The following is a 24,858-nucleotide window of genomic DNA, read 5'->3' as shown; positions in this document are numbered from 1 at the left end:
CTTTAAATAAAATCCCCCTGTGGTGAAATCCAGTGACTTTTTAACAATAGATCTTCTTAATGCTGTCAGCTATTTGCAGTTTGGCATTTCACTTGATACTTCTCAATCTATTTTATTTCCAATTCTGATAAACCTATTCCGTAAACTCAACTACCGTGATTTTTGTTCTTTCGTTGTGGGTGGTCTTAGGGGCCTGGAAAACAAAAGATCCATTAAGATAGGACAAGAATATGTTTAAAAGTGATCTGCAAAGGGAAAACGTGCTTTGTTTTTGGTTTATATTGGTCCTATATGATGCAGAAAGACAAGGAATTTCACCTCTTTAAAGAAAAAAGAAGTTTTTTTCTGCTGCTTTTTAGGTTAGAAATATGAGGGTTGGTTTTGGTGGAGCATCCTTTGGGAGACTGGAAATCTGGGGTTGGGGTAGTTACCTTCCAGCAGACTGAAATCTGGGCTGCAGTTCTCCCAGCCGTCAGGAAAGGAGGCAGGGGGTGCTGAGTCATAGACTGTCTCAGCGAAGGGCTGAGAAAGTTGCATCTTAACTCTCAGCCTCTTGTGATGTTCTGTCCCATTCCGATCCTCCAGCAAACAAGGAAGTGAAGACTGCTGCAACAATCCATTTGTTTCCCAATGCGCAGGCAAATATCCCTATTTGTAGGCCCCAGTGGAGCTACGCCAGTTTTCACCTACTGAGGATCTGGCCCTGATGTATCTGGAGCCCTCGGAGCTATTCATTGTGAACAATTTATTAGGGCTTGTCTTCACGTACAGTGCTCCAGCGGGGCGGCTAAGCCTCTGTAGTGCTTTAGTGAAGACACTGCTCCACCGATGGGAGAGCTTCTCCCGCTGGTGTAGTTACTCCACCTCCCTGAGAGGTGGCAGCTCTGTCGAAGGGGAGATGCTCTCCTGTTGACATAGCACTGTCTGCATGGCGGGTAGGTCAGTATAACTATACCGCTCAGGGGTGTAGATCTTTCACACCCCGAGTGACGTAGTTATACTGAAATGGGTCTGAAGTGTAGACCTGGACTCAGATTTCATACTTCTTTTTGTCCACGGATCATCCAACAACAGATCTGGCATTTTATAAATGCAAGCATCATTAGTAATTTTGGAACAAATAGTCTTTACGGACATCTGGGGTTCAAGCTGTGTGACTGGTCAACTCAATTTCTGTTCCTTGATGAGAGGCCAGCAAGCAATAGCATCCTAGTTCTTCCTGACAGTGGTGGTGAGGCTCACAACCCCACTCCCTGCCGGCAATCTTCTGACATCATGCCAGCAGGAGCCTTCATGACCATACACATGCCCCTGTGTCATGTGTAGAGGAGGTTCCACAAGGGAGTTGCACCTGGTGCTATTCCACCCTCCTCAAGATCTGTCCATGGCATCAGCATGTTGCTGTAGGTCCTGAGGCTGGAACATGTTCAAAAGAAGTCCAGGCAAAGGATTTCTCTCTGTTCTGCTTCTCGCTATTACTCATGTTGATGTTGTAGTTATTTAGGGCTTGTCTACAAGGGGAACTTTTACTGGCATAGCTATACTGGTACCATTATACTGGTATAACTCCGCAGGTGGACACACTTCCTCTGGAATGAGAGTGCCTTTTTCTGGTTTGGCCTAAACCACTTCCAAAGTGACATAAATTTCCCCATGTAGACAAGCCCTTAGTTAGTTTCAGTGATTCTAAAACACACCCGTTGTCTCTCCCTACCTCTGAACACTCTCATTTCAAACACATGGATCCAGGGAGAGGCTGAGTGAGTCCTCGCCGTCCAAACATGCTCAAACACTCAACAATGCATTTGTTTCCCAGTGTGCAGGCAAATATCCCTATTTGTATGCCCCACGCGCATTTGTGCAGAGGGAACCCAGACACGATGTTCATAGAAAAGCAGACAAAAAGATTTGAAATGGGTCAGACTGAATCACGTCAGACACTGACAAGTTCGCAAATCATTTTTTCCACTCTTTGCCCAGCTCCAGTCTCAAATACAAAAAACAAGCTTACGCAGGGGCTTGAAGAGCAGTCAGGAGAACAGGGAAGGGTTCCTCATCCCCCAGGACCACCGGCAGTACTGCTGACCTCGAATCCTTCTTCCATCCACATTCCCCCCCTTCCCTGTGGCCCTTTGGAGGACAGCCCCAGTCCTTCCCACACTAGCAAGTTGACAGGAGGGACCCCCTCCTGCACATCTCCTCGTCACTACAGGAGGCCCTGATCCTGAGGACCGACAGAGATTCTCAGGACTGGAGCTCCCATTTTGCAGACCATATGAGACCAGAAGCATCAGGACACAAGATGGTGCGTGATGACAGTGGTTAGCAGAAGGCTCGGTGACCAGCAGACTAAGGGGGCATTTCCCCCAGACCTCCTAAGGTCTACTGGTTTGGTTGTCCCAACTTGTGGACCTGCTACAGTTTGCAGGAACAGAAAACATTGCAACCATTTTTTAAAAAAAAATCTAAGGAAATTCATTTCCAAAAATCCTTGTTCTGGTGAAGTTAAAGCTTCAGGCACACAGCACAGATTTGAGTACTCAAAATGCAGAATTAAGTTTGCACTTTTCAAACTAGGCACCAAAACTACCTTAACTTTTCCAGTCGCCCATCATCTCTTTTTTGGCACATAGTTTCACAGTGGTGCACCACTGAACATTGGTTTTCTAATCTGTTTCCTACCACCTTCCTCTCTGATGCTAAGTGACCTACTTTGTCACTGACTGACCTCTGCTCTCCTCAGGGAAGCGCTCTAATTTCACAGTTTAGATCATATGACGTTTGTATATGGAGACCCCCCTCCAGCTCTGTGTCAAACGGTAGCTGGAAAATAGACCGCTACACTGAAACCTCCTTAACAAAGATTTTTGTCTTGGTATCTGTAGCCACCTGCAATCTCCCAAGCATGGAACAACAGGTGCCACATTTGTGGGCAGACTTGAAGAGAATGGCTTCAAGACAACCCTAGGTAACTGTTAAAGGTCTGCTTGTCAGGATATGATGTTCCCTAGAGCTAAAGCCGGGCAGAACCCAAAGCATTTAAGGCATTTTCCAGAACCATACCTCTTCGGAGCCACAGGCATGCCTGGTACCGTGAGAGTGTGGGAATTATTCCGGGAGGGCGGGGGCAGATGGAGGTCGTGTTTTTGCACCCCTGCAGAGCTGCTTTTGGCGTCGACATCCTTGATGTTTACAGTGGGATATCTACTGGATGATGGCTCTTGGAGAGAAAAAACACAAAAGGAATCAGAAAAGGAAAAGGGCTACATTAAGGGGCAAAAATCTCTCTGGAATCACTTAGGACCAGTGTTTTTGCTCAAAGTCAAAATTAGTCAACCTGTTGCCACTGACGTCAATCTAAGCTGTCTCCAGGCCTTATATATTTCTGTATATCGAAAGCACATGTCGTACCATTCACCTTGGAAAGAAACTGACAAAATCACAAAATTCAAAGTTAAAGTCCATCCGGAAAGGGGGGGAAACCAGGCCAGATGCTCAGTTGGTATAAATCAGCATATCTTAATTGACTTCAGTCACCTACATCAGCTGAAGATCTGGCTCATTAAGCACCACAACATGAGTTGATCGAGATGCTTCTCTTGTGCTCTCATAGCTTGAGACTGCTGTTGTCTTTTAAATATCCTGAACAGATTGCAGTTGTATGGGGCAAAATATGGTGAAGTGACTCAGATTATCAACATCAAAAGCTGCCAGCTAGCTATCCCTAAGTAAAATCCCTCAACTCCTACATACACACATCCATAAAGTTTCCTAAGGGGTATTACATCAGAATTACGTTTTTAGAGTTCCAATCCATACTGTTGATTTCAAATTGCGTGACTGCTTGCTTTTACACAAAATAAGAAGTTATTTAAATAATAACTTGAAGGTTCTCGCATCAATCCAGCAGGAATCTCAAAACAACCAGCCACACATGTTACAGTTAGGAGCACATCCAGCACCCGGTCCCACTCTGCATGCCAGGCCTTCACCTGCCGAAACCACAGTGGCTCTTCTCAGCACCTGGGACTCAGAAGCAGGATGGGACCTGAGTCTCATCAGCAGGATGGGGGACCTAGCGGCTCCCTCGAGAGCTCCTGGAAGTGGGACAGACCCAAGGCTCATCAGTCATGCTAAGACACTTTTTCTTGTTCGGGGAGTGGCCAGTGGCCATTTGTATGTGTCTCAGCGGGGGAAACCCTCTCCTCATCCGGATATCTAAAATCACAGCCAGCAAGTCCTTGCCAATTTTATTTACAAAAGGTGAAAATTCAGCCTCGTGTGTAGAGGGCCATGCACCACTTATGCTCAGTGCGTGGCTTTCTGCCCAAGGATGATTGTCACCCAAAAAGCACTGGAGAGAGAGTCATATACACAAACAAACCCACTCAAACCTTTACATTGTTTACCAGAGAAGATATTCAGCTAGAAGTGACAAGGCGAGCAAAACACAAGAAATGTCACACAACACACACTACTGAGCCTTAAAGGGCCATTAAGAGGCAGGTTCTGCCACCCGTACTCATGCAGAGAGGTGAATGTCCATGTCGTTCTATCACATCGGCCAAAAGTAGTTGCATTCGTTTCTGTGGGGCTATTTGTGAAGGATGCTAATGTTTGACATAAGAATGGCAGAACCTGGCGCTTTCGTTGTGAAACAGACCCACAAAAGCAAGGTTAACGCTTATGGACTAAACTGCTTATAGCAAGACTTCCCCTTCCCATTCCTTTGTTCTCACTGAGCCTGTATGTGGGTGTGTTAGCAACAGAAAGTGTATGCGTATTGGAGATTTAATCCTTTAACTGTGGATTTGCTTTTGAGGAGCGAGAAGGGGAGTGGTGGGTTTTTTGTTGTGTGGGGTTTTTGTTGTTGTTGTTTTGGTGGGGGTTTTTTTGCAACCCAAACATTTTTTAACGTTCCTTGTTGGGCGAACTTGACAATACAGTAATTATAATTCAGTGATATTAACACAAAATTATTCCATTATAAAAATAACATGTGTCACTATGTTGCAATATGGAACATGGGTTTTTTAAAAACAAGAGCACCCGAAAGGACACACACAGATAAAAGCCCATGCCCAAAGCCGTGCAAGCACATCAAAAAAGCCATCCTCTATACTACCTAAAGGATGAGAAGGGGACCATTCCTCATTCAAAAAACTGGGGTTCACCACACCAGACTTTTGCTTTTTAGAGATGAGGACTGGGATGTGGGAGGCGGTGGAGAATCGGTAGCTGGGAACATTGGGTAGCTGCTCTACTGTGCCTTGGAAGGAAGGGGAGGAGCTCCTGCGGTCAAGCGGCTGGTCATGCACCAGGTGATCTAACTCAACGTCTCTGGTTTGCTTGGACATGATGCTAGGAGCCTAGGCGCTTCAAGCAAAGGACAGGGCATCTGAAGCTGCAACAAGAAACACAGAATCAGGTGAGACAGTGTTGTGTTATTTCCAGATGAGCGGTTTCTTTACAAGAGAAATACAGCGTTGGTGATGATTTTTGTTTTAGTGCTCACAAGGGCGAAAACTAACAGCACTGGTTAGAGTCAGGAACAGAGCTGGCAAGTGCCATACAGGCTTCCCTTATACATGTAACACCGGCGGGTGGGGTCGAACCTGGGACCTCTGGAGCTAAATGCATGAGCCTCTACTGCATGAGCTACAAGCCATTTGCCTCTTAGCTAAGGCTATACAGCAGACTCACTCATCTCTCTCTCTCTAAGTGGTCTCAACGCTGCTAGAGGTGACAGAACACCACACCCAGGAGGTGTGTGGGTTACACACAACTTTACTAACGGGCCTCCGTCCTGATTTTCAGCACCCGGTGTTATTTCGCTACTGAGTCTCATCTAAACAGAGACTGACAGTCATGACAAAATTGCAAAGGCAAATGTCCGCTGAGGAACTAGACTGTCACCATCAAATACATCTCCTGTCTGAGCCAAGCAATGGTCTCGAGACGGGAAAGGGCAATTAACCCTTTCCACTGCTTCACCTCCTCTCCCTGCTCAAAGCCCACTGTTTTCACTTTAAGGCCTTTCCAGATCTAATGTCTCTCATTCATCAATTGCCCAGATTACAAAACAAGCAGTCTCCAAAGCACAAGTCCTAGTGGAATATGAATTGGGTCAGTCTGAAGGGCAGACATTCATGATCCCTATTCCCATGCAGCTGAAATGAATCTGTATTACAGATAAGTAGGGACCCAAAGATTAAAAGAAGCATTAAGGGTCAAATGTTCCAAAATGTCTATACATTCTAAGTGTCTCTATTTTTGGAAGCTCACCTCAAGACTCCCAGGGGCCTGCTGCTACCATTGGCTACAGCAGCAGAAGGGGGTACTCAGCACCTTGAAAATCATGCCCTAGGTGCTTCAAAGCGGACACCCAAAAACTGAGGCACCTGGAATTAACGGACACTTTTGAAAACTTTGTTTGGAACATACACTCTTTTCTCTCTCCGTGCTCTTGTTGTGCTGGCAGTAAAATGCTGGAGAGAGAGGGCTCCAACCCTGGTCTTGGACACAGAGCGTTTGCTGTGAGGTTGGGCTGTGACTCGCATCATTCTGTTTGTCTTCTGCTGGAATCCAGTGTTGTGAACCGGAGTACCATCACAGCACAGACCAGAATGCTGATCTCACTTTTCTGTTCTGTGGTCTTTTCATATAATGTGCAGTGGCCATCTACAATCATCTGCCAACACAATGCTCTTCTGCTCTCCCACCAGGCAAAAGAGTGTCGGGGAATATTGGGCAATGATGAAACCAGGCACCAGGCTCTAAGAATTATCCACATGGTATTTCATTTTTAAAAGGAACTGTAAATCACTACAAATATAGAGCCATATTCTCCACTGCACTGAGTTTCCACAGGACTGGAGGCATCACAGAACTGGTTACAGATCACTGATTCCCTGACCAGCCTCAGGGCAGGATAGAGTAGCGTGGGGGCTGCTCTAATCTGCATCCTCCGGCAACAGTGCTCCAAGGACTGTCTGCCAGGAGCGTAAGAGCACAGTACACGTTAGTCATGCTTGTTTCCTGTCTCAGCCTGTCCCTGATACAACCCCTGTGCCAGGTCTCTTCAGGCGCTATTCCAGCTCCGCGCCCAGTGGAGATGCCCCCGTGCTGTTGGAATCCCAAGCAGGGGAGACAAGGCCAAATTCCCTCCCATATGCGCTGCCTGAGCAATGCAAAGGGGACTAAGTGGAGCAGAGAATCTAGCCCATAATTCATGTCCCGGCTAATTGCTACCGGTTTGAATTCAGATTGCTGTTGCTTTTGTGCTGAAGGAGGGTTTAGGAGAATTATTTTGAGACTATCCTTGGGGGAAATTGCACTTAAATGCAGATGCCTATGAAGCTCTTAATGCAAGGCTTCTGTGAACTTACGCAGTACATCGGGGCTTATGAACTTCAGTCAGCGAAAAGACACGCCCCTGCTGAACGGCAGTGTTGCTGCTGAATTGTAATGTTCTATCCAATGCAGTTGCAAGAACACACACTCGGCAGTTTAAAAAAAAAACTCTCAAAAAAGTAATAGGGCAATGGATCAAATCCTCCCTCAGGTAACGCCACTGAACTCAGCAGGATGATGCCAGGAATTACCTTGGCCCACTGAGTCTTACAAAACCAAGTCCCACTCTCATTTTTGTTACCAAAACATTACCTCCTAAGACTTTAAATTAAAATGCATTTTATGTAGCCAGTTATTTTCCAGATAAAAAACAAGGTAGCTGAGAAAAAGCCTTTTTACTTCTCCGTGTCTCCTTCAGCTGAAGGAGAAATTCTTATTTCACAGCAAGGCTTACTTAATCAGCAAGATTAAGTGCTGTGTAACTACCGGCCTCTCATATCTGGGCATAACTGACAACAACATCGCTGCGGTATTGCTCTTATAGGATACTTTCAGCTAGTAAAAGACCGCAGAAAGCAGGCCTCTCGCACAGAAGAATCACTTGTTTGTTTCTATCGAATAAGAATTCAAAAGGGTGAGTATATATGTGGGGTTTTTTCTCATCAGACATTTCATTGCCACTTTCTGGTTATAATAATTCCATGCCATTCTGCATTATACACTGTACCTTCAGCCTCCGTTCTGGCAGCTCCAGCTTTCTCCTCTTCCACCTTCACAAAACAAACAGACAGCGCTAAAGGCAAACATCCCATTCCATTACAAAAAGCGAAACAGAAAAACAATCCTTTCTACGCAAGGGTTGGATTTCAATGCAGTTTTAGTAGCAAACTGAAAGTTCATATTTCTAGACTATGTTAACAAGTTCCTCTGTATCTGGGGGGGGAAGACAGAGGTGGTCTGTAGATCAACATATCAGCTGTAAGCTCCTTTTATCCGGTTCACTCATTTTAGAGCAAAGACTCTTCTTGGAGGTTGTGGCTATTATATTTTCCTTTTCAATTTTTTTTTAAAATACTGTATGCTATACTATAGACTATTGTATACTATAAATACTGTAGGGAAAGACTAATACAATATGATGAGCACAAAGTATACACTGGCAGTTCTACAGCACCCAGAACACAGCACTGTGCATAAAACGCTATCCTTTAATGATGCTACAGGGGCTGGACCTAGAGGTGCTTGGGGTGTGGCCGCACCCCTGGCTTGAAGTAGTTTCAATCGCATGCAGGGTTTAGAGTTTAGGTCAGTGGCTCTCAGCACCCCCACTATACAAATTATTCCAGCACCCCTGAATGATGAACTTTTTTTTTGAGTGGGGCAAGGTGGAGAGCCTCCAGTGTTTCATAAGGAGAAACATTCTGATTATTTATCTGAATTCAGCACCCAGACAGTGTCTCTCTCCCAGATCTGTAGTTTTCAAACTTTTTATTTTCACTGTGTCTAGCTGCCATACTGTTAGCATCTATTAATAAAGTAACTAAATATGTCACAATCCTGAATCCCCAGCTTTACGTTGGTATTTCGTGTACTCACTGTCCTCTGGGTCTTCTGCATCCAACTTTCTAACTTTACTGCGGAGCTGCTCTATCTAAAGCAACTGAAACTCACTCAACTTCTAGGGCTTTCTAGATTTTCTTTCCCAAAGCAAGTTCAAGACTGCAGGGGAGTGGGTCAGCGCTATTACAGTTCCTTGCTCTGTGAACGTGTATTTATATTTCTTCCATCGTTCCAAAAGCAAACCCGAAATATGTACCCAGAGGCAAATCCTGCCGACGAAGGTCCTGAACACAGTGGAATTGGTATGGGCTCCGCTCCACAGAAAAGGGGCAGGAAGACCTTGCAAGAGCTTTACACCCTTTGCGCATCTCAGGGCACAACTACATAGGGAAAGCTACCTTTCCCTGGACAAAGAGGGAGTGGTTGTGGCAGGGATTGGAGCAAGGATGGAGGAGGAGCAGAGCCAGTGGCTCTAAGAGACAATTTCGGCAATAGTGGCTCAACTGCTTCAGCTACTTATCCCGCAGCCTGCAGAAAAGAACTGCCAGAGTCTGCCCCTGAGCAGAAACCAAAGCATTATGTCTCCACAGGCATCATCCTTAAACCTGCAAGCACTTGCCGTGTTTCTGGAGAGGGTGGTTCGCAACCTGAACACCTGAACTGCAAGCATTAGAAGCATTCTTGTACCTGTAGCAAAGGGCCTTTGGGAGCAGCCCCCTGGTCTTCTTCTAGCTGCTCAAAACCCGGGCCAGCGGCTGCCAAGGCACACTCATCCAGCTCACCACTGTAAGCAACACAAGGAGAGTGAGGCAGGGGTCTACAGAATGCAGATGAAAAGCAGCGAAATCAGAACAGGATTTCTTCCAGCCATTTCCGAGCCTGGGCACATGACGGACAAGAGACATCAGGGGAGTGGAAATGTCTCCAATGAAAAGGTCTCTTGAGTGTCAGGTTGCAAGACCATTGCTTCATAGGCTATCTACTAAAGCCCATTTGCAGATTAATGAGAACACACAACTATACCAGAGACGTAGGCAGGGGGCTGAAGGGAGAGAGTCTTAATAACTGTTGTTACTAGAAGAGACCATGGTCCATTTAGCCATTTGCAAAGCCTGTTCTAAAGAAAATAGATATTGATTACTCCAAATTTTTGACAAAAGCACCTTTTTCATAGCACTAACTAGAAACAGACAAATATCAACGAAACGTGATGTAGGTGATAAAAGTTTTAACGAGTGTGTGAGAAGAGACTTTCTTATAATGTTGGAAACAATATTAAGCGGGAGACCAAGTGAAAATAACATAAAACATACAACTCATTTGTAGGAAAATAAACTCATCTCGCTGTGCTCAATACATTTCTAATTTAAATGAGAGCCATCAAAAACCAGCAGAGAGCCTGACTTTCCAACAGGAGCCCCTGTATACTCCATCGAAACCCCCCATTTCCACACCTACATTATCAATGTAACACATAATGCTCATTTACAGCTCCCAGATTGCCAACTTTAGTGTCCAAATACTGATTCTGTCCATCCTACTCCGCCATCCGTATTTAACAAATGGGGCCCACGAGATCAGTGCTTTCAGTTTAATGTGACTAATTAAGTTTAATTGAAAAAAAATCATCAGCTTGGTGATCAACTTCTCTTAATGCTCTAATCAAAAATCACCCCCAGGTCAATGTGTTGGTTGCGGTGGTCGTGGCTTTTTGTTTCGTTTGTTTGCTTTTTGTTTTGGGGGGGGGGGTTCGTGATGGAAAATGTGGATAATTAAGAAATTAAATAGGAAAATAGCTACCTACGTGACAATTGCAATGCCCACGTTATCCCATATTAGGTAGGCCCTTCACTATGAGGCTGTATAATAAAAAGAGTGACTCTTTCATCTGCATCCAGTTGTTGCTTCACAGAATTTTTGGGTTCATTTTAATTTAATAAAACCTGTTCAAAACCCCATCTCAAATCTTTGGATCTTATCCCAGCAGCACCCTCAGCCTTTCTCTTTTCCAGTAAAAACCCAAATACACTGAAAGTAGAACAATTGCAAACAAAACTGAAATATACATTTTACTAATAGCCAGTAATAAAGGATTTCACCTGTCTCAAAGCTCTGGTCAATACATTACAGAGCAGCTGTTTCTGAAAACCAGGTTTTGATAAAATAATAAGCAAACATTGTAACGTTTAAACGTTGAACACTGGTGCATTTTCAGTTTCCAGGTGAAAATGGAGGCCTTCCAGTTTTTAACTAAGAGGCAGAGTATAGTATCGCAGGAGTAGTAGTATTCTAGATAATAAAACTCCAAATGTTTGCACCATGTGAAACCAGAACAAACCACTCAGCTAAGCAAAGAAGCTTTCTAATGGATCCTTAGCCCAATGTAGCCATCTATAAAGGTTGCGGACACGTCAACCATTTCCTACAACAGAAAAATGATTTAAAAATTCACCTACTTGTATTAAATTGCATTTGTGGATCTAACACATAATCCCATCTTTAAATCCAGCTCCATAATATTCATAATAATCCTGAATGCATTTTATTAACATATATGTTTTTAAATTATCTGGAACGACTTCGAGACCAAGATTTTTGATCCTGTCTCTCGCTTTTGATGTCTGCAGATTAGCGGCAAATCCTATTTCCTGTAAATCAGCTCGAGTTGCTGTGCAGAGAGTGCCGCAGAACCCCTGTGGGAGGGGGCAACAGTTTAGGGACCAAAGGGCTGCAATTGCTAGGAGAAGCTGAGCAGTTGCTAAGGAGGAGAACATGTCGCTAGGAGACACTTGCTGGTTACTAGGTACCACACGTCATCAGCAAGCCCTTGAATAAGCCAAGTTAGCTAAAGCATCCTTTCCAGGCTGCACTTTAGCAATGATCTCTGAAAACAGTTCTGTCTCCTACACAGAGACATAGAAATATAAGACCGGAAGAGACCTCGAGAGGTCAGCCAGTCCAGTCCCCGGCACTCATCGCAGGACTAAGCATTATCTAGTCCATCCCTGACAGGTGTTTGTCCAGGAAGGCTGTGGAATCTCCATCACTGTAGGTTTTTAAGAACAGGTTAGACAATTTGTTCCAGTGCTTAACCACCCTGACAGTTGGGAAGATATGTGCATATCTTGCAAACAGCATATCAATTGCCATCAGAAAGGGCACTAGAAGATGTGGAACATTTGACCAGAACTCCCATCACATTCAAATTCAGCCTAAGGTGTGATCTGCTTTTGCAAACCTGCAGTGGTTCGTGTGAATTCTGTTTGTGGCTCTAAACTTTGTGACACGTCCAGATATACAAAATGTTTCTCTCTCTCTGCAAATATTTGTAGGCAGCTGCTTGTTGGTGCTTTTCAAGTTCAAAGTGGGCTCCACAGGAGAAGTCACCTGCAGCACATCATGTCGATATTTTCCTACATGGCCTCTCGCCTCCTCTGGCTCTAGCAAACCAGTTAACCCATGCAAAGAGCATGAACCCCCCCAAACTGAATCTTGCCTGTGGGTTTGCAGTGAGATTCATCTTAGGACAAAACCAAGTTTGAACCCAAACCTTTTAAACTCCATGGCCTGCAAAGGCACACGAATGGATTCTGATATAAAATCATAAATCCATGTTGAGCCAAACTGGAAAGAATTCACAAACTCTGAATAGGACTTACCCTGCAATCTTTGTTTCTTCCTCCTCATTACCTTTCTGGGAACATGATAAGTGCAACCTTGGAAAAGGAAAGGGTTCTTGTATTAAATATTCATTGTCTTGCACATATTTTGAGCCTTAGGTGGGAATTTGAAATCTTTAGACTATAAATATATAGCCACTTCTACCTACAAAACTCTTCAATAATCTTCAGGTCCCCTTGGGGCAGGGGCAAGGGAATGTACCTGCTCAATACCACAAAAGAAATATCTGGAGGAGAGGGATTTGGGGAGATTGGCCATGCCTTGTTTCACAGGCCTTCATCATTTGAGGGTTCTTAGTGGGGTGGGGGAGTGAATACAGAATATCTACAGAGTAATGGAGTAAAAATGTTATAAAACAGAGAAATTCAGTCTTGGACACTAAAAATTCTACTTGCTCTGCAGGAAGAGTGTCTTTTTCATAGAATCATAGAGTATCAGGGTTGGAAGGGACCCCAGAAGGTCATCTAGTCCAACCCCCTGCTCAAAGCAGGACCAATTCCCAGTTAAATCATCCCAGCCAGGGCTTTTTTATAAGACAGGTTTCAAGTACTCCTTTTCTTTTTATAAGACCCCATTGTTAGTAGAATTCACCCTCCAGGGCAGGAAATCCGCTGCTGGCCATGTGGAATGTTAGGTTTCCAGGACTGTACATTAGAAAAAACCGTGTAACATATTTTCATAACAAATCCATAAATACATTTTCAGCCTGGTGGAAGGACACATCACTAAGCAGCAAAAAGTGAATGAATGGAACTCTGGGGCTCACTTTACGTTAGCACCGTCATTTATTGCAAGGCAAGCTAATCAGTGAGAAGCAATGGGATCCCCAGCTCCAGAACTGCAGAGCAGCAAAATCGATCAAGGACTGTGCCCAGCCGGTTAAATTCACACATAGAATTCAGGGTCTCATCTCTGAGCTAGCAGTAAAGACAATGTTTAAACATGGTTCTAGGACCACAGGAATTGTTATACCAGATCAGTTTCTCCACCACTGTCTCTCTCCCCTCTATGGTCTTATTTACACTACAGTGCAGACTGTGTTAACCAGGACTCATTATGGGGGTTTTACACCTTCCTCTCAAGCACCTGTTACTGGCTACTGTCAGCAAGACAGTGGACTCGGTGGCTCATCGGTCAGAGTTCGTTCAGGGCGGGGATGCATTCAGCGCACTGTTAAAGGGGATCCCAGCTTCCATTCTGGCATGCACTCTCCCAGAGGAGTGCGGACTGAGTTAGCCAGCAGGCCTCTGAAGAGATACAGAGACTCCCATCCCCCAAAAGCAAGCTGCTGAACCACCTCGCTGAATCATGTTTTAGCCACTTGTTTGAAGGCAATGTAGAAAAGTTAACCCCTCTTCTGTATGTGTGTGTGGCTATGCTGACATCTGTTGGCCAGCCAGGCTCATAGCTCAGTGCTTTGAGCATTGGCCTGCTAAGCCCAGGGTTGTGAGTTCAATCCTTGAGGGGGCCATTTAGGGTTCTGGGCCAAAATTGGGGATTGGTCCTGCTTTGAACAGGGGGTTGGACTAGATGACCTCCTTAGGTCCCTTCCAGCTCTGATATTCTATAAATCCCAACTTCTCTTCCCTGTGGATAGCCTAGTGTAGTACTTGTTGATATCCCAAGAAATATATTCCAGGCCCAGTTTCTTATTCAAAGTGACCAATTTTCTATGGCTATGCAGGGCCATGTATCACATGTGCTGCTCCTTCTTTTCCTAGCTTGATCCAGATTTCCTTCTCCAGGCCCCTGACATTACTATGTTAGCTTGATGTACAGAATGAGATTAAACCAGCAGGATTCCACCAACAGCCTCTGATTTTGCTTTTCCTTCGTGAAACTTCCCTTGCCCCATAGGATAAGAAAAAAACTACCCTTTCTCCCTCTTCCTCCATTAGAGGATGCAGAGCCTGCCTGATTCCATGAAGCTGCAGCATTAAATCACACTACGTACAAGGATGGATTTCCTTTGATTCTTGTGCAATACGGGCTATAATTTGAAATAATTACAAATGTATTTATTCTTGGAAATTCCTTTTCCATGTACTGAATCTCTAGCCACATGGGGCTACTTCCCACTGGGATTTTCTACTCTTGCAATGATGTTTTCCTGAAAACCTGAAATTCAGCACTTGCAAATACTTACAATTTTCTCACCACCTGCAAATGCTGTTATTGAACTCAGAGATGCTTTCACAGTGCACTGCAGCCTCTATGGAAGCGTTTTAGGCTGGCCTATACTATTGATTATCTTTCAGATGCCCACCACACTGAAGACGATTGAATTCTAACAATCCAGGTGATTGTTAGGTAGGTGATTGAATTCTAACAATCCAGTCTTTCCAGCAGAGGTTTCAAATCTGTAAGCTGGCGTCTCCCACAAGACTCAGGAAAAGATCAGGTACATAAATCTTTAGTTACACTATAGCATAAGGGTCTGATGCTGCTCCCACTGAAATCAATGACAAAACTGCCAATGACTTCAATGATACAAGATCAGACCCCACACAACAGGTTTTTTTGGAAGAGATTAGATGAATTATATGGAGAAGGGGCCAAGAATTCCCAGTTTTAACAGTAATTATTGTTTTAAACAAGCCTTTTGGAAGGGATCTAAACCCTCAAGCTTCAGGGCATAAGCCAACCTCTAACTATTAGAGGTTAGGAAGAAACTTTCCCCGGGGTAGGTTATCTCATAACTGCCTACTACAGGGTTTGTTGCACCTTCTTCTGAAGCAGTTACTATTGGACCCTGTCAGAGGCAGGATGCCAGACTAGCTGAACAACTGGTCTGATCCCATCTGGCATTTCCTATGATACAAATCCCAGTGAAATCCAAAGGAAAGTCAATTGCTTGTTTTAGTAACTTTTGGAGGTTTGCAGTGCTTATCACTTCTGTAGTCTTGTGTAAATTACCATCTGCCAACTAACTCACCCAACATATTGTATGGCTACAATGAAAGAACAGACACATATGGATGATATTCAACCTTCATAACACTCAACAGTGGAGTACTTCGTTCTTTATGATACAACAGCCCCTTCCAATATCAACCTTCTCTTCCTACCTCTTTTCTTCTTCCTGAATTTCCTCTCTCCGGGAGTGGCTGGGAGGAGCATACACTGTAAATTCAGCCTCGTTGTCCCAGTGCATCACTTCTTCTCTGGCTTCGTTATCCCAGTTAGTATCTACCTCTTCCATCACAAGATCCACCTGCCCCTCGGGGAGGATACAGACTGAAATGGGAATGGTGGAGGAAGTGGTGAAGTGAAGGTAGCCGGTTTTATAAGCATCTATCCACACCATATTTTTACATGTGGAATGTAGAACTGTATAAATATCAGTAAACAGAGAAGTATTCAAATATGCCAGAACTCCGGAAATGTAGCTCAGGATTTGAATCATTTTCAGTCCTACTGGAGCTGTGATAGACATTACTTTTGTGGAGTTTTCCCTAAGGAAGAAGTTCAGGGGTTCCGTAATGGGTGTGGATAGGCCAAAATAAGAATCAGTCCTGCCTATAAAAAATGGCTTTCTCTGTACTCATATGCCAGCTATTGGGTCAGGTCTTCAACGGGTGTAAATTGGTACAGATCTGTTGACTTTGTTGGAGCGAGACTGATTTGCACCAGTTGAGGATCTGGCCCATCTATCTCTGGGCCATGATCTGATCGTTCTTGCAAAAATATGCAATGGTGGGGAAAGACCCATAGATTTGTAGATATTTAGGTCAGAAGGGACCATTATGATCATCTAGTCTGACCTCCTGCACAACGCAGGCCACAGAATCTCACCCACCCACTCCTGCGAAAAACCCAGAGAGCTCTTGGTCACTTGCACTCTACTACAAACAGCAGCCAGAATCCCCTCCTTATACATGCTGGGTGAAATTCACCCCAGTGGGGGGACATGGCCCCCTTCCCTTCCACTCTGGTTTACAGGCTGGGGCTGGGGCTTGTGGGATCACACCCTGCGCTCCTAGAACACCCGCCTGGTTCAAGTCCTAGTCCAGTACCTCCAGACTCCTTCTGCCTGCCTGTGTTCTCAGCAAGCAGAATGCCTCCAGGAAGTGTTTCTGGGCCAGTGCATCTCCACATGTAACCCTTCTGCTGCAGTGCCTGTTGAAGTCAGAGTTATAGATACGCTGGAGGGCAGGGATAGGATACAGAAGGACCTAGACAAATCGGAGGATTGGGCCAAAAGAAATCTGATGAGGTTCAATAAGGATAAGTGCAGGGTCCTGCGCTTAGGACGGAAGAACCCAATGCACAGCTACAGACTAGGGACCGAATGGCTAGGCAGCAGTTCTGCAGAAAAGGACCTAGGGGTGACAGTGGACGAGAAGCTGGATATGAGTCAGCAGTGTGCCCTTGTTGCCAAGAAGGCCAATGGCATTTTGGGATGTATAAGTAGGGGCATAGCGAGCAGATCGAGGGACGTGATTGTTCCCCTCTATTCGACATTGGTGAGGCCTCATCTGGAGTACTGTGTCCAGTTTTGGGCCCCACACTACAAGAAGGATGTGGATAAATTGGAGAGAGTCCAGCGAAGGGCAACAAAAATGATTAGGGGACTGGAACACATGAGTTATGAGGAAAGGCTGAGGGAGCTGGGATTGTTTACCCTGCAGAAGAGAAGAATGAGGGGGGATTTGATAGCTGCTTTCAACTACCTGAAAGGGGGTTCCAAAGAGGATGGCTCTAGACTGTTCTCAATGGTAGCAGATGACAGAACGAGGAGTAATGGTCTCAAGTTGCAGTGGGGGAGGTTTAGATTGGATATTAGGAAAAACTTTTTCACTAAGAGGGCGGTGAAACACTGGAATGCGTTACCTAGGGAGGTGGTAGAATCTCCTTCCTTAGAGGTTTTTAAGGTCAGGCTTGACAAAGCCCTGGCTGGGATGATTTAACTGGGAATTGGTCCTGCTTCGAGCAAGGGGTTGGACTAGATGACCTTCTGGGGTCCCTTCCAACCCTGATATTCTATGATTCTATGATCCCCAAGTTTGAATTAACCATGCCCTATGGCATTATACACTGCACACAGGAACTACCCTCCACATCCTAGTCATTTGCCAACACTGCAGGGAAATAATACTAGACAATCTAATGGTCCCTTCTGGCCATATGTTCTATCAATCTATATGTCATGTCATGCCATGCATCCAGAAAGGCCAGCAGGCCAACTTCCTGAGAAAAGCTCAGAGTACAGATCTGATCCAAAGCCCAGTGCAGTCAATGAGATTCTTTCCATTATCTTCAGCAAGCATTGGGTCAGGCCCCGCTGTCCATTCATATCTTAGATGCATGCGAGAAAATGAAGAAGAGGAGATAACGCTACCCAGACCATTTAGTACACAGGCAGGTAATTATGGGGTCTCACTAACAACTCGATTCAACAACTCTTGGCCACAAAACACATGGAGCCTATGATGAGTTTAATAAGAAAGTATGCATCAAATTAAAAAATACAGAAAGATAGAAAAAGGACAGTTATGATCCATTTTTATTCCATCACATGTGCACTCAGTAATACACTACAGGACATCATGCTAACACCACACATTTCACTTTCTCTTTATCTAATTTTTTTACAGAAATACAATTACAAAAACACAAAGAAGAAGAAAGACACTTTTCTACTAATCTCGGCTCTTGTTTTTAGAGTATATGAAAATAGGGCAACACAGAGCACTCAGCTACCAGATGGGCACATTATAAAAACACAGCTAGGATATGTTATTTTGGTTGTGTGGACAGTAACTCCTTGTTAAGGCTGCCTATCTTGTAAAGGAAACTAGTGGGGAACAACAGGTTGGCATGAAAAGGAGGCATCCGATGGTTTTTGACAGGCCAGCCCAGAATGCGTTGTGGGGGCATACTGGAGATTTTCATACAATGGCCCCTCTTGGAATAATTTCATTGCTAGGGAGTCACCCTGACATTTTTCAACACACTAGATCTGAAAAGTGACATTGTCTAGGGAAAAGTCAGCAAATACTCAGGCTGAATTAAGTTCACCCTTGTGAAGAGGGCCAGCACCAGGCCTAAGACAAAAGAATCCCATGCACGGCTACAGGCTGGGGACCAACTGGCTAAGCAGCAGTTCTCTAGAAAAGGACCTGGGGATTACAGTTGATGAGAAGCTGGATATGAGTCAGCAGTGTGCCCTCGTTGCCAAGAAGGCTAACGGCATATTGGGCTGCATTAGTAGGAGCGTTGCCAGTAGATCGAGGGAAGTGATTATTCCCCTCTATTCAGCACTGAGGAGGCCACATCTGGAGTATTGCATCTAGTTTTGGGCCCCCCACTACAGAAAGGATGTGGACAAATTGGAGAGAGACCCGCGGAGGGCAACAAAAATTATTAGGGGGTGGGGCACATGACTTACGAGGAGAGGCTGAGGGAACTGGGCTTGTTTAGTCTGCAGAAGAGAAGAGTGAGGGGGGATTTGATAGCAGCCTTCAACCACCTGAAGGGGACTCCAAAGAGGATGGAGCTCGGCTGTTCTCAGTGGTGGCAAATGACAGAACAAGGAGCAAGGGTCTCCAGTTAAAGTGGGGGAGGTCTAGGTTGGATATTAGGAAACACTATTTCACTAAGAGGGTGGTGAAGCCCTGGAATGGGTTACCTAGGGAGGTGGTGGAATCTCCATCCTTCGAGGTTTTTAAGGCCTGGCTTGACAAAGCCCTGGCTGGGATGATTTAGTTGGGGTTGGTCCTGCTTTGAACTGGGGGTTGGACTAGATGACCTCCTGAGGTTTCTTCCAACCCCAATCTTCTATGATTCTATGTGCCATGAATTTCACCTGACAACATTTGCTATTCTGGGTCAGACCCCACCACCCCCACATGCTAAAAGCAGAACAGCCCTGTAGTGGAAGAGAGAGAATACAAGTCTCCAGTGAGAAGTTAAAAGCAATTATTGAATCAAGCTAAGTCTTTGTAAAAGAGAACTCAATTCAAAGAAGTGAGCAGGTTGCAGCTGGTGTTCTCAGGGTGAAATATTTGGTATGTCGTGGCTTTTAAAAACATTTTGTGGTTTCAGAAGTGACGGGAAGAGGGAAAAATAAGAAGCTCTCTTTTTGGAAGGGTGCATGAGGGATATATTTCAATGCTCACATGCAGTATTTGTACAGCCTCTCGGCCATTACTCCCAGCCACGTTCTGAAGCGCCCACAGCTCCACCTCTGAGTTTCACAGATACCAAGTGAAAGCAGTAAAAGAATGAGTATTGGAGGTGATCAGAGTCAGATTGTCTCTAGGAGCAGAAAAGGAAAGGAAGAACCTCCTCTCCCCTTCATCAAAGAGGCAGTCAGTCACATGTCTAAGTCCTGTGACGGGGGCGGTTCTCCAAGGTCTTCATTTTCCATTTGTTTCAGAGGCCCTAAGCCCCTTCCCCCCCTGAAACAAAAGGAGAAGAAGGATTACATTAATAAAGGTGCTGGCTGTTTGGATTGGGAGCAGATCAGTCATTCTATCCAGTCACTGCCTGCATTTGTCGCATAAAACGATTTAAAATGCCACAACACACCAAATCAGAGATTTCACTTAAACCAGTTGTAGTAAGAAGAGGGCCTGAAACATAAGGCCTTATATTAGATGCCTGGTATGAGGCCTGAGGCCTGGTATTTAAAACCTTGCTGATATGAAGCAAACTTAAGTTGTGAGCAAGAGGCAGGCCCTGCTCACAGCATTCGGCAAGCATAGGGTTGATATTGCAAAAACATATGTTCCTAAGAGGTGCTAGGCACAAAACACTCATGCAAGCACATTCCAGAAAGGTGGTACCAGAACACCCCGATAAACACATTCCCCAAAGATAACAGGAACATGCTGACCCATCTTAAGGATAAGGTCAGGATGACAGCATCATGAATAGAGGTGTTTTGATTGCACCTACAGGTACAAGGCAATGGGTGGCGCCCTAATACGTTAGAGGTTGGCACCCTAGTATGTCAAGGATGATACGTAACTTGTATTGCTGTAAAAAGATGTACCTCAGAGGAAGTGTCTTTGTCTGGCCTAGGGGATAGTGGAAAGTCCCGCCACTAACTGACCCGGTCCATTGTCACGGGCATACATGTGTTAGTGTACCTGTAACCACTGAGCCAGGGCATTAGCACCATGCTTCATCAGCAATGAACCTGACCAAGTGTCTTCGCTACGAACCCAGTCTGTGAATGTATTGGGTGGTTCCCTTAAGGTCTGCTGTGGCAGCTGTCTGCGCAGAGCTGGGACAGCACACAGGAGAACACCCAGGAGAACACGCATGCAGCCAAACATCTGACAACACCAGTCATGCATGGAGGGTGAAATTCTACCCTATGCACACAGCTAGCACAGGGCTGCTACTCCACTTAAATCCCACTTAAAATAGGGCTTCAGGGGGACTTAAGTGGAGTATCAGCCTTGTGAAATTCGCCCTGAAAGTAAGTGTGACAGGTTCGGTCACAGAGACCCCCTTGGGACTGTCACCTGATGTGCTGAGATTACCTCTGAGCCTGTTTTCTCTGCCAGTTTGGGACTTCAGATCCCTGTCTTGTTGAGCCTGACATGCTAGCCAGCTGCAACACAGATCCAGGGTCTGAACCAAGCCCCCAAAGCTGCAGACTTAATTGAAAACAGCTCAGCAAGTACTCCTGTCTCCAGCATCCAGACACCCAGCTCCCAATGGGATCCAAACCCCAAACAAATCTATTTTACTCTGTATAAAGCTTATACAGGGTAAACTCATAAATTGTCTGCCCTCTATAACACTGCTAGAGAGATATGCACAGCTGTTTGCTCCCCCAAGTATTAATCACTTACTCTGGGTCAAATAATAAACAAAAGTGATTTTATTAAGTATAAAAAGTAGGATTTAAGTGGTTCCAAGTAATAACAGATAGAACAAAGTAAGTTACCAAGCAAAATAAAACAAAACACGCAAGTCTAAGCCTAATACATTAAGAAACTGAATACAGGTAAATCTCACCCTTAGAGATGTTCCAATAAGCTTCTTTCACAGACTAGACTCCTTCCTAGTCTGGGCCCAATCCTTTCCCCTGGTACAATCCTTGTTAGTTCCCAGATCAGGTGGTAACTAGGGGATTTCTCATGACTGGCAGCCCCCTTTGTTCTGTTCCACCCCCTTATATAGCTTTGGCACAAGGCGGGAATCCTTTGTCTCTCTCTGGGTTCCCTTCTAAATGGAAAAGCACCAGGTTTAAGATGGATTCCAGTATCATGTGACATGTTCACATGTCCTGTGAGACTTCATTACCCACTCGCTGACACACATGTATACCGAAAGGCTTACAAGTAAACAGAGCCATCTACAGTCAATTGTTCGAGTCAATGGGATACAAGATACTAAACCACCATTACTGGCCCACACTTTGCATAATTACAATAGGACCTCAGAGTTATGCTTCATATTCCTAGTTTCAGATACAAGAATGATACATTCATACAAATAGGATGAACACACTCAGTAGATTATAAGCTTTGTGATTGTCAAGGCTGAATCCCCACTCTGGCACCTCAAGTGCAGGAAGTGGGGGCCTGCAAGGATTTTAAAAATTAATACTGGCCACTCTAGGCTTGTATTAAACTCCCAACGTTACAGCTTCTTTCTGACCTTGGCTTGGTAAACACTGCCACTACCCAAATGCAAAAAAACCCCTTGGAACCCAAGAAGGAACACTTGGCTATTCCTCCCTGTGGGGTATCCTCAAGCCCTTTCACCTCCTGGTCAGTTGTGCAGTGCATCTTTGAAACCTGCCCATCCAACTCCCCAAAGAGCCAGAGAAGAATTCTCAAGTAATACAAGCAGATGACATCATTCAACCCTGAATGCTTTTATTTTAATGATTTTATGTCCTGTTTCAGGAAAGCCTAGAATAGAGATTTCTATAAAAGCCCACAAAGAAAAACACTCTCAGGAGTCCCGCAAAATCCTCTGACGTTTAAGTGAAGTCGAGATAATGATAGCTATATATTCCACCTAACAAATACATCCTGCTACTACTTGCATACCCTGTTTCACTTGCTGAATATAAGAGCCACAAAAGTCATACATTCCAACACTAAATTGGGCAGAAAAATCCAGATTTCGTGGAGGGGAGGGGAGGGGACCCAACTCCTGCCTTATTACTCCAAATTCCCAGTTTGGGGAAACATCCTAACACATTGCATGGAAGCGAGTTTAAAAAAAAAAACAACAACCAAACTGTCAATGATGACAACTAATCAACTATGACAACAGTGTCGCATTTTCCTGTATGCCGGCCTTCAGTTTTGCCATGTAACATATAGCTGACATTATCACACAACATCATAGCACGGTTTCATAATGCAGGATGAGCTGTACTTAGCCAAGGTAGATATCATCTCATTTTTTAACTACAAAGTTGTGCTGTGCTATTCAATGGTGGGAGAGAGTAGTAGCTGGGGCAAAGTGCCTTGCCTGTCTGTCTCACCAGGGGCCCAAAGGTGTCACCTGTTGCAAGAGTTACTTACGCCATACCCATGCAGAGGGATTTTCCTTCTAGACCCCTCAAACCCCAAGGACATGCCGTAGAGCATCAGGTCTAGGCTCACGTGTTAACGTAAAGAGGAAGCTTTGGAGGGGTTTAGAATGTATATTTGTTCCAAATTCCAACCACCTCCAAAGGTCGGCAAAATGTCCTCTGGCATTGCCCAAGGGTGCACCTCAAAGTGTCTCATATAAATTCTGTTTAAAGATCATCTGACAGTGACAGACTCACTCCCCAGTTTGGGATGTTCTTCATATTTGGAGAATTTACCCCCAGAATAGGACTGTCTTTCACACCGAGATCCAGACCAAAGAAAAGGCTCTGAGAATCAAACAAGCATCCCAAATCTACTCTGCACAGATTGAAATTTACCGCGAATGTACTGCAGCTCAAAACCATCTCAAAAATGCAACATTGACATTTTAACAATATTGTTCCCACAGCTTCTCTAAATACTTTCAGAACCTCTGCAGCGTGGAACCCACCCCAGACCTACCCGGGGATGTCTCTATACCGAAGCTGCAGCCCTTCTTTCTGAATCAGGTTTTATCAATAAAGGCCAATAATACTTGTCAACTGAAACTGTGTAACGAGAGGAATTGGTTACTTACTCTCTTCCACTGGGCACAAGGTTCCAACTTCTGCAGCCTACAAAGAAAAAAGGAAACAGTAAAATATTAATTATTGTTAACTATTTTTGACTATAGCCTCTCTCTTGCTTTCTCTCTCGGTGTTAACACTCTTCCTCTCTGGCAATTCAGTAGATGGCACCCTTCTCTTTTGCGTCAAACCCGAACCAGTACCCCAGCAAGTGATGCTGTGCTGTTAAAAGTCTTTTGCATGAAATATAAAACCAAGGTCCTATCTGTGGCTGTTAAAAATACCATTGCACTTTTTGTAAGACTGTCAGGGTCAACCCCAGCGTCCTGGCCAAATGTGTCCATTCTACCTATCTAAATTCCCCAGGCAATTTCCATTAGATACAGTATTTTTCTCTCTCCTCGTTAAACTTCTCTATACTACAGCTGTGTGCTGTTCAACAGCTGTCGTCTCACCCCAAATGTGACTGCATTTCAATGTCGGGCAAAGTGAGTTATTCCGATACTTGACAAGAGAGGGCCAAATTCTTCTCTCGGTGAGGTTGCTGTGGAGCAACTGAAAGTCCTCGGCCCACAATTTGTACATTTTGTTATTACGGCTTGCTCACTGCTTGGTCTGGGCAAGATTGCTAAGTATTGGCACAGATAGCTTAACCACGCAGGTTTTGCTGCAGTCTCCAGGGCTAGTCCCTTAACAGGTCTTCCTCCTCTAAGGCAGAGGACAGCCAGCATTGCCAGATTTAGATCAACGACTACAGCACCGTTCTTAAAAATCAGCCCAATTTATCAAGGCAAACAATGCTGCATGGGGATCTCTTTTAAGGCACTAAGGGCTAAGCAAAAAACGTGGGATGGCTCTTCCCCGGCTGACTGAGAGGTCTGGCTGGGGAGGGTAAGGGGGTCAGAGCAATGACAGAAGCATGAAATCTTTCGTCCGCTCTGCTCAGATCCAGGCACAGAACATCAGGTGGCAGCCTCTAGCTTTCTTGGACCAAAATGGAAAACAAATATTAGGCCAAATGCTGCTCACGGTTACACCAGCGTGTACTATGGTTCCACGTGCCCTCTGCACTGGCTTCAGAGCTGCTGGGATCTCCAGGAGAGTACAGGCTGAACCAGCAGGAGCTGTGTTCCCTGGAGCTCTGG

The 24,858-nt window shown here is 44.8% G+C and overlaps 1 protein-coding gene across 2 annotated transcripts in view; it reads right to left on the bottom strand.

The window, feature by feature from the left end:
* The window catches only part of CNGB1 (cyclic nucleotide gated channel subunit beta 1), a 91,205-nt gene that overhangs the window by 50,716 nt on the left and 15,631 nt on the right, over window positions 1-24,858 (bottom strand). Inside the window, exons 9-14 of one of the 2 annotated variants that reach the window (XM_073307380.1) lie at window positions 23,725-23,761; window positions 15,663-15,831; window positions 12,573-12,629; window positions 9,601-9,697; window positions 8,081-8,123; window positions 3,064-3,220 (exon numbers count right to left, since the gene is read on the bottom strand). In XM_073307380.1, the coding sequence (XP_073163481.1) occupies window positions 3,064-3,220; window positions 8,081-8,123; window positions 9,601-9,697; window positions 12,573-12,629; window positions 15,663-15,831; window positions 23,725-23,761 (560 nt within the window). Of the gene's footprint in view, window positions 1-3,063; window positions 3,221-5,125; window positions 5,372-8,080; window positions 8,124-9,600; window positions 9,698-12,572; window positions 12,630-15,662; window positions 15,832-23,724; window positions 23,762-24,858 lie in introns of those variants that run through there. The other variant, XM_073307381.1, reaches the window with a different exon arrangement.

This window comes from Lepidochelys kempii, chromosome 12 (genome assembly GCF_965140265.1).
Source record: "Lepidochelys kempii isolate rLepKem1 chromosome 12, rLepKem1.hap2, whole genome shotgun sequence".
Lineage (NCBI taxonomy): Eukaryota > Metazoa > Chordata > Testudines > Cheloniidae > Lepidochelys > Lepidochelys kempii.
Note: the sequence above shows the minus strand (reverse complement) of the source record. Positions and strands in the feature narration are given on the sequence as shown.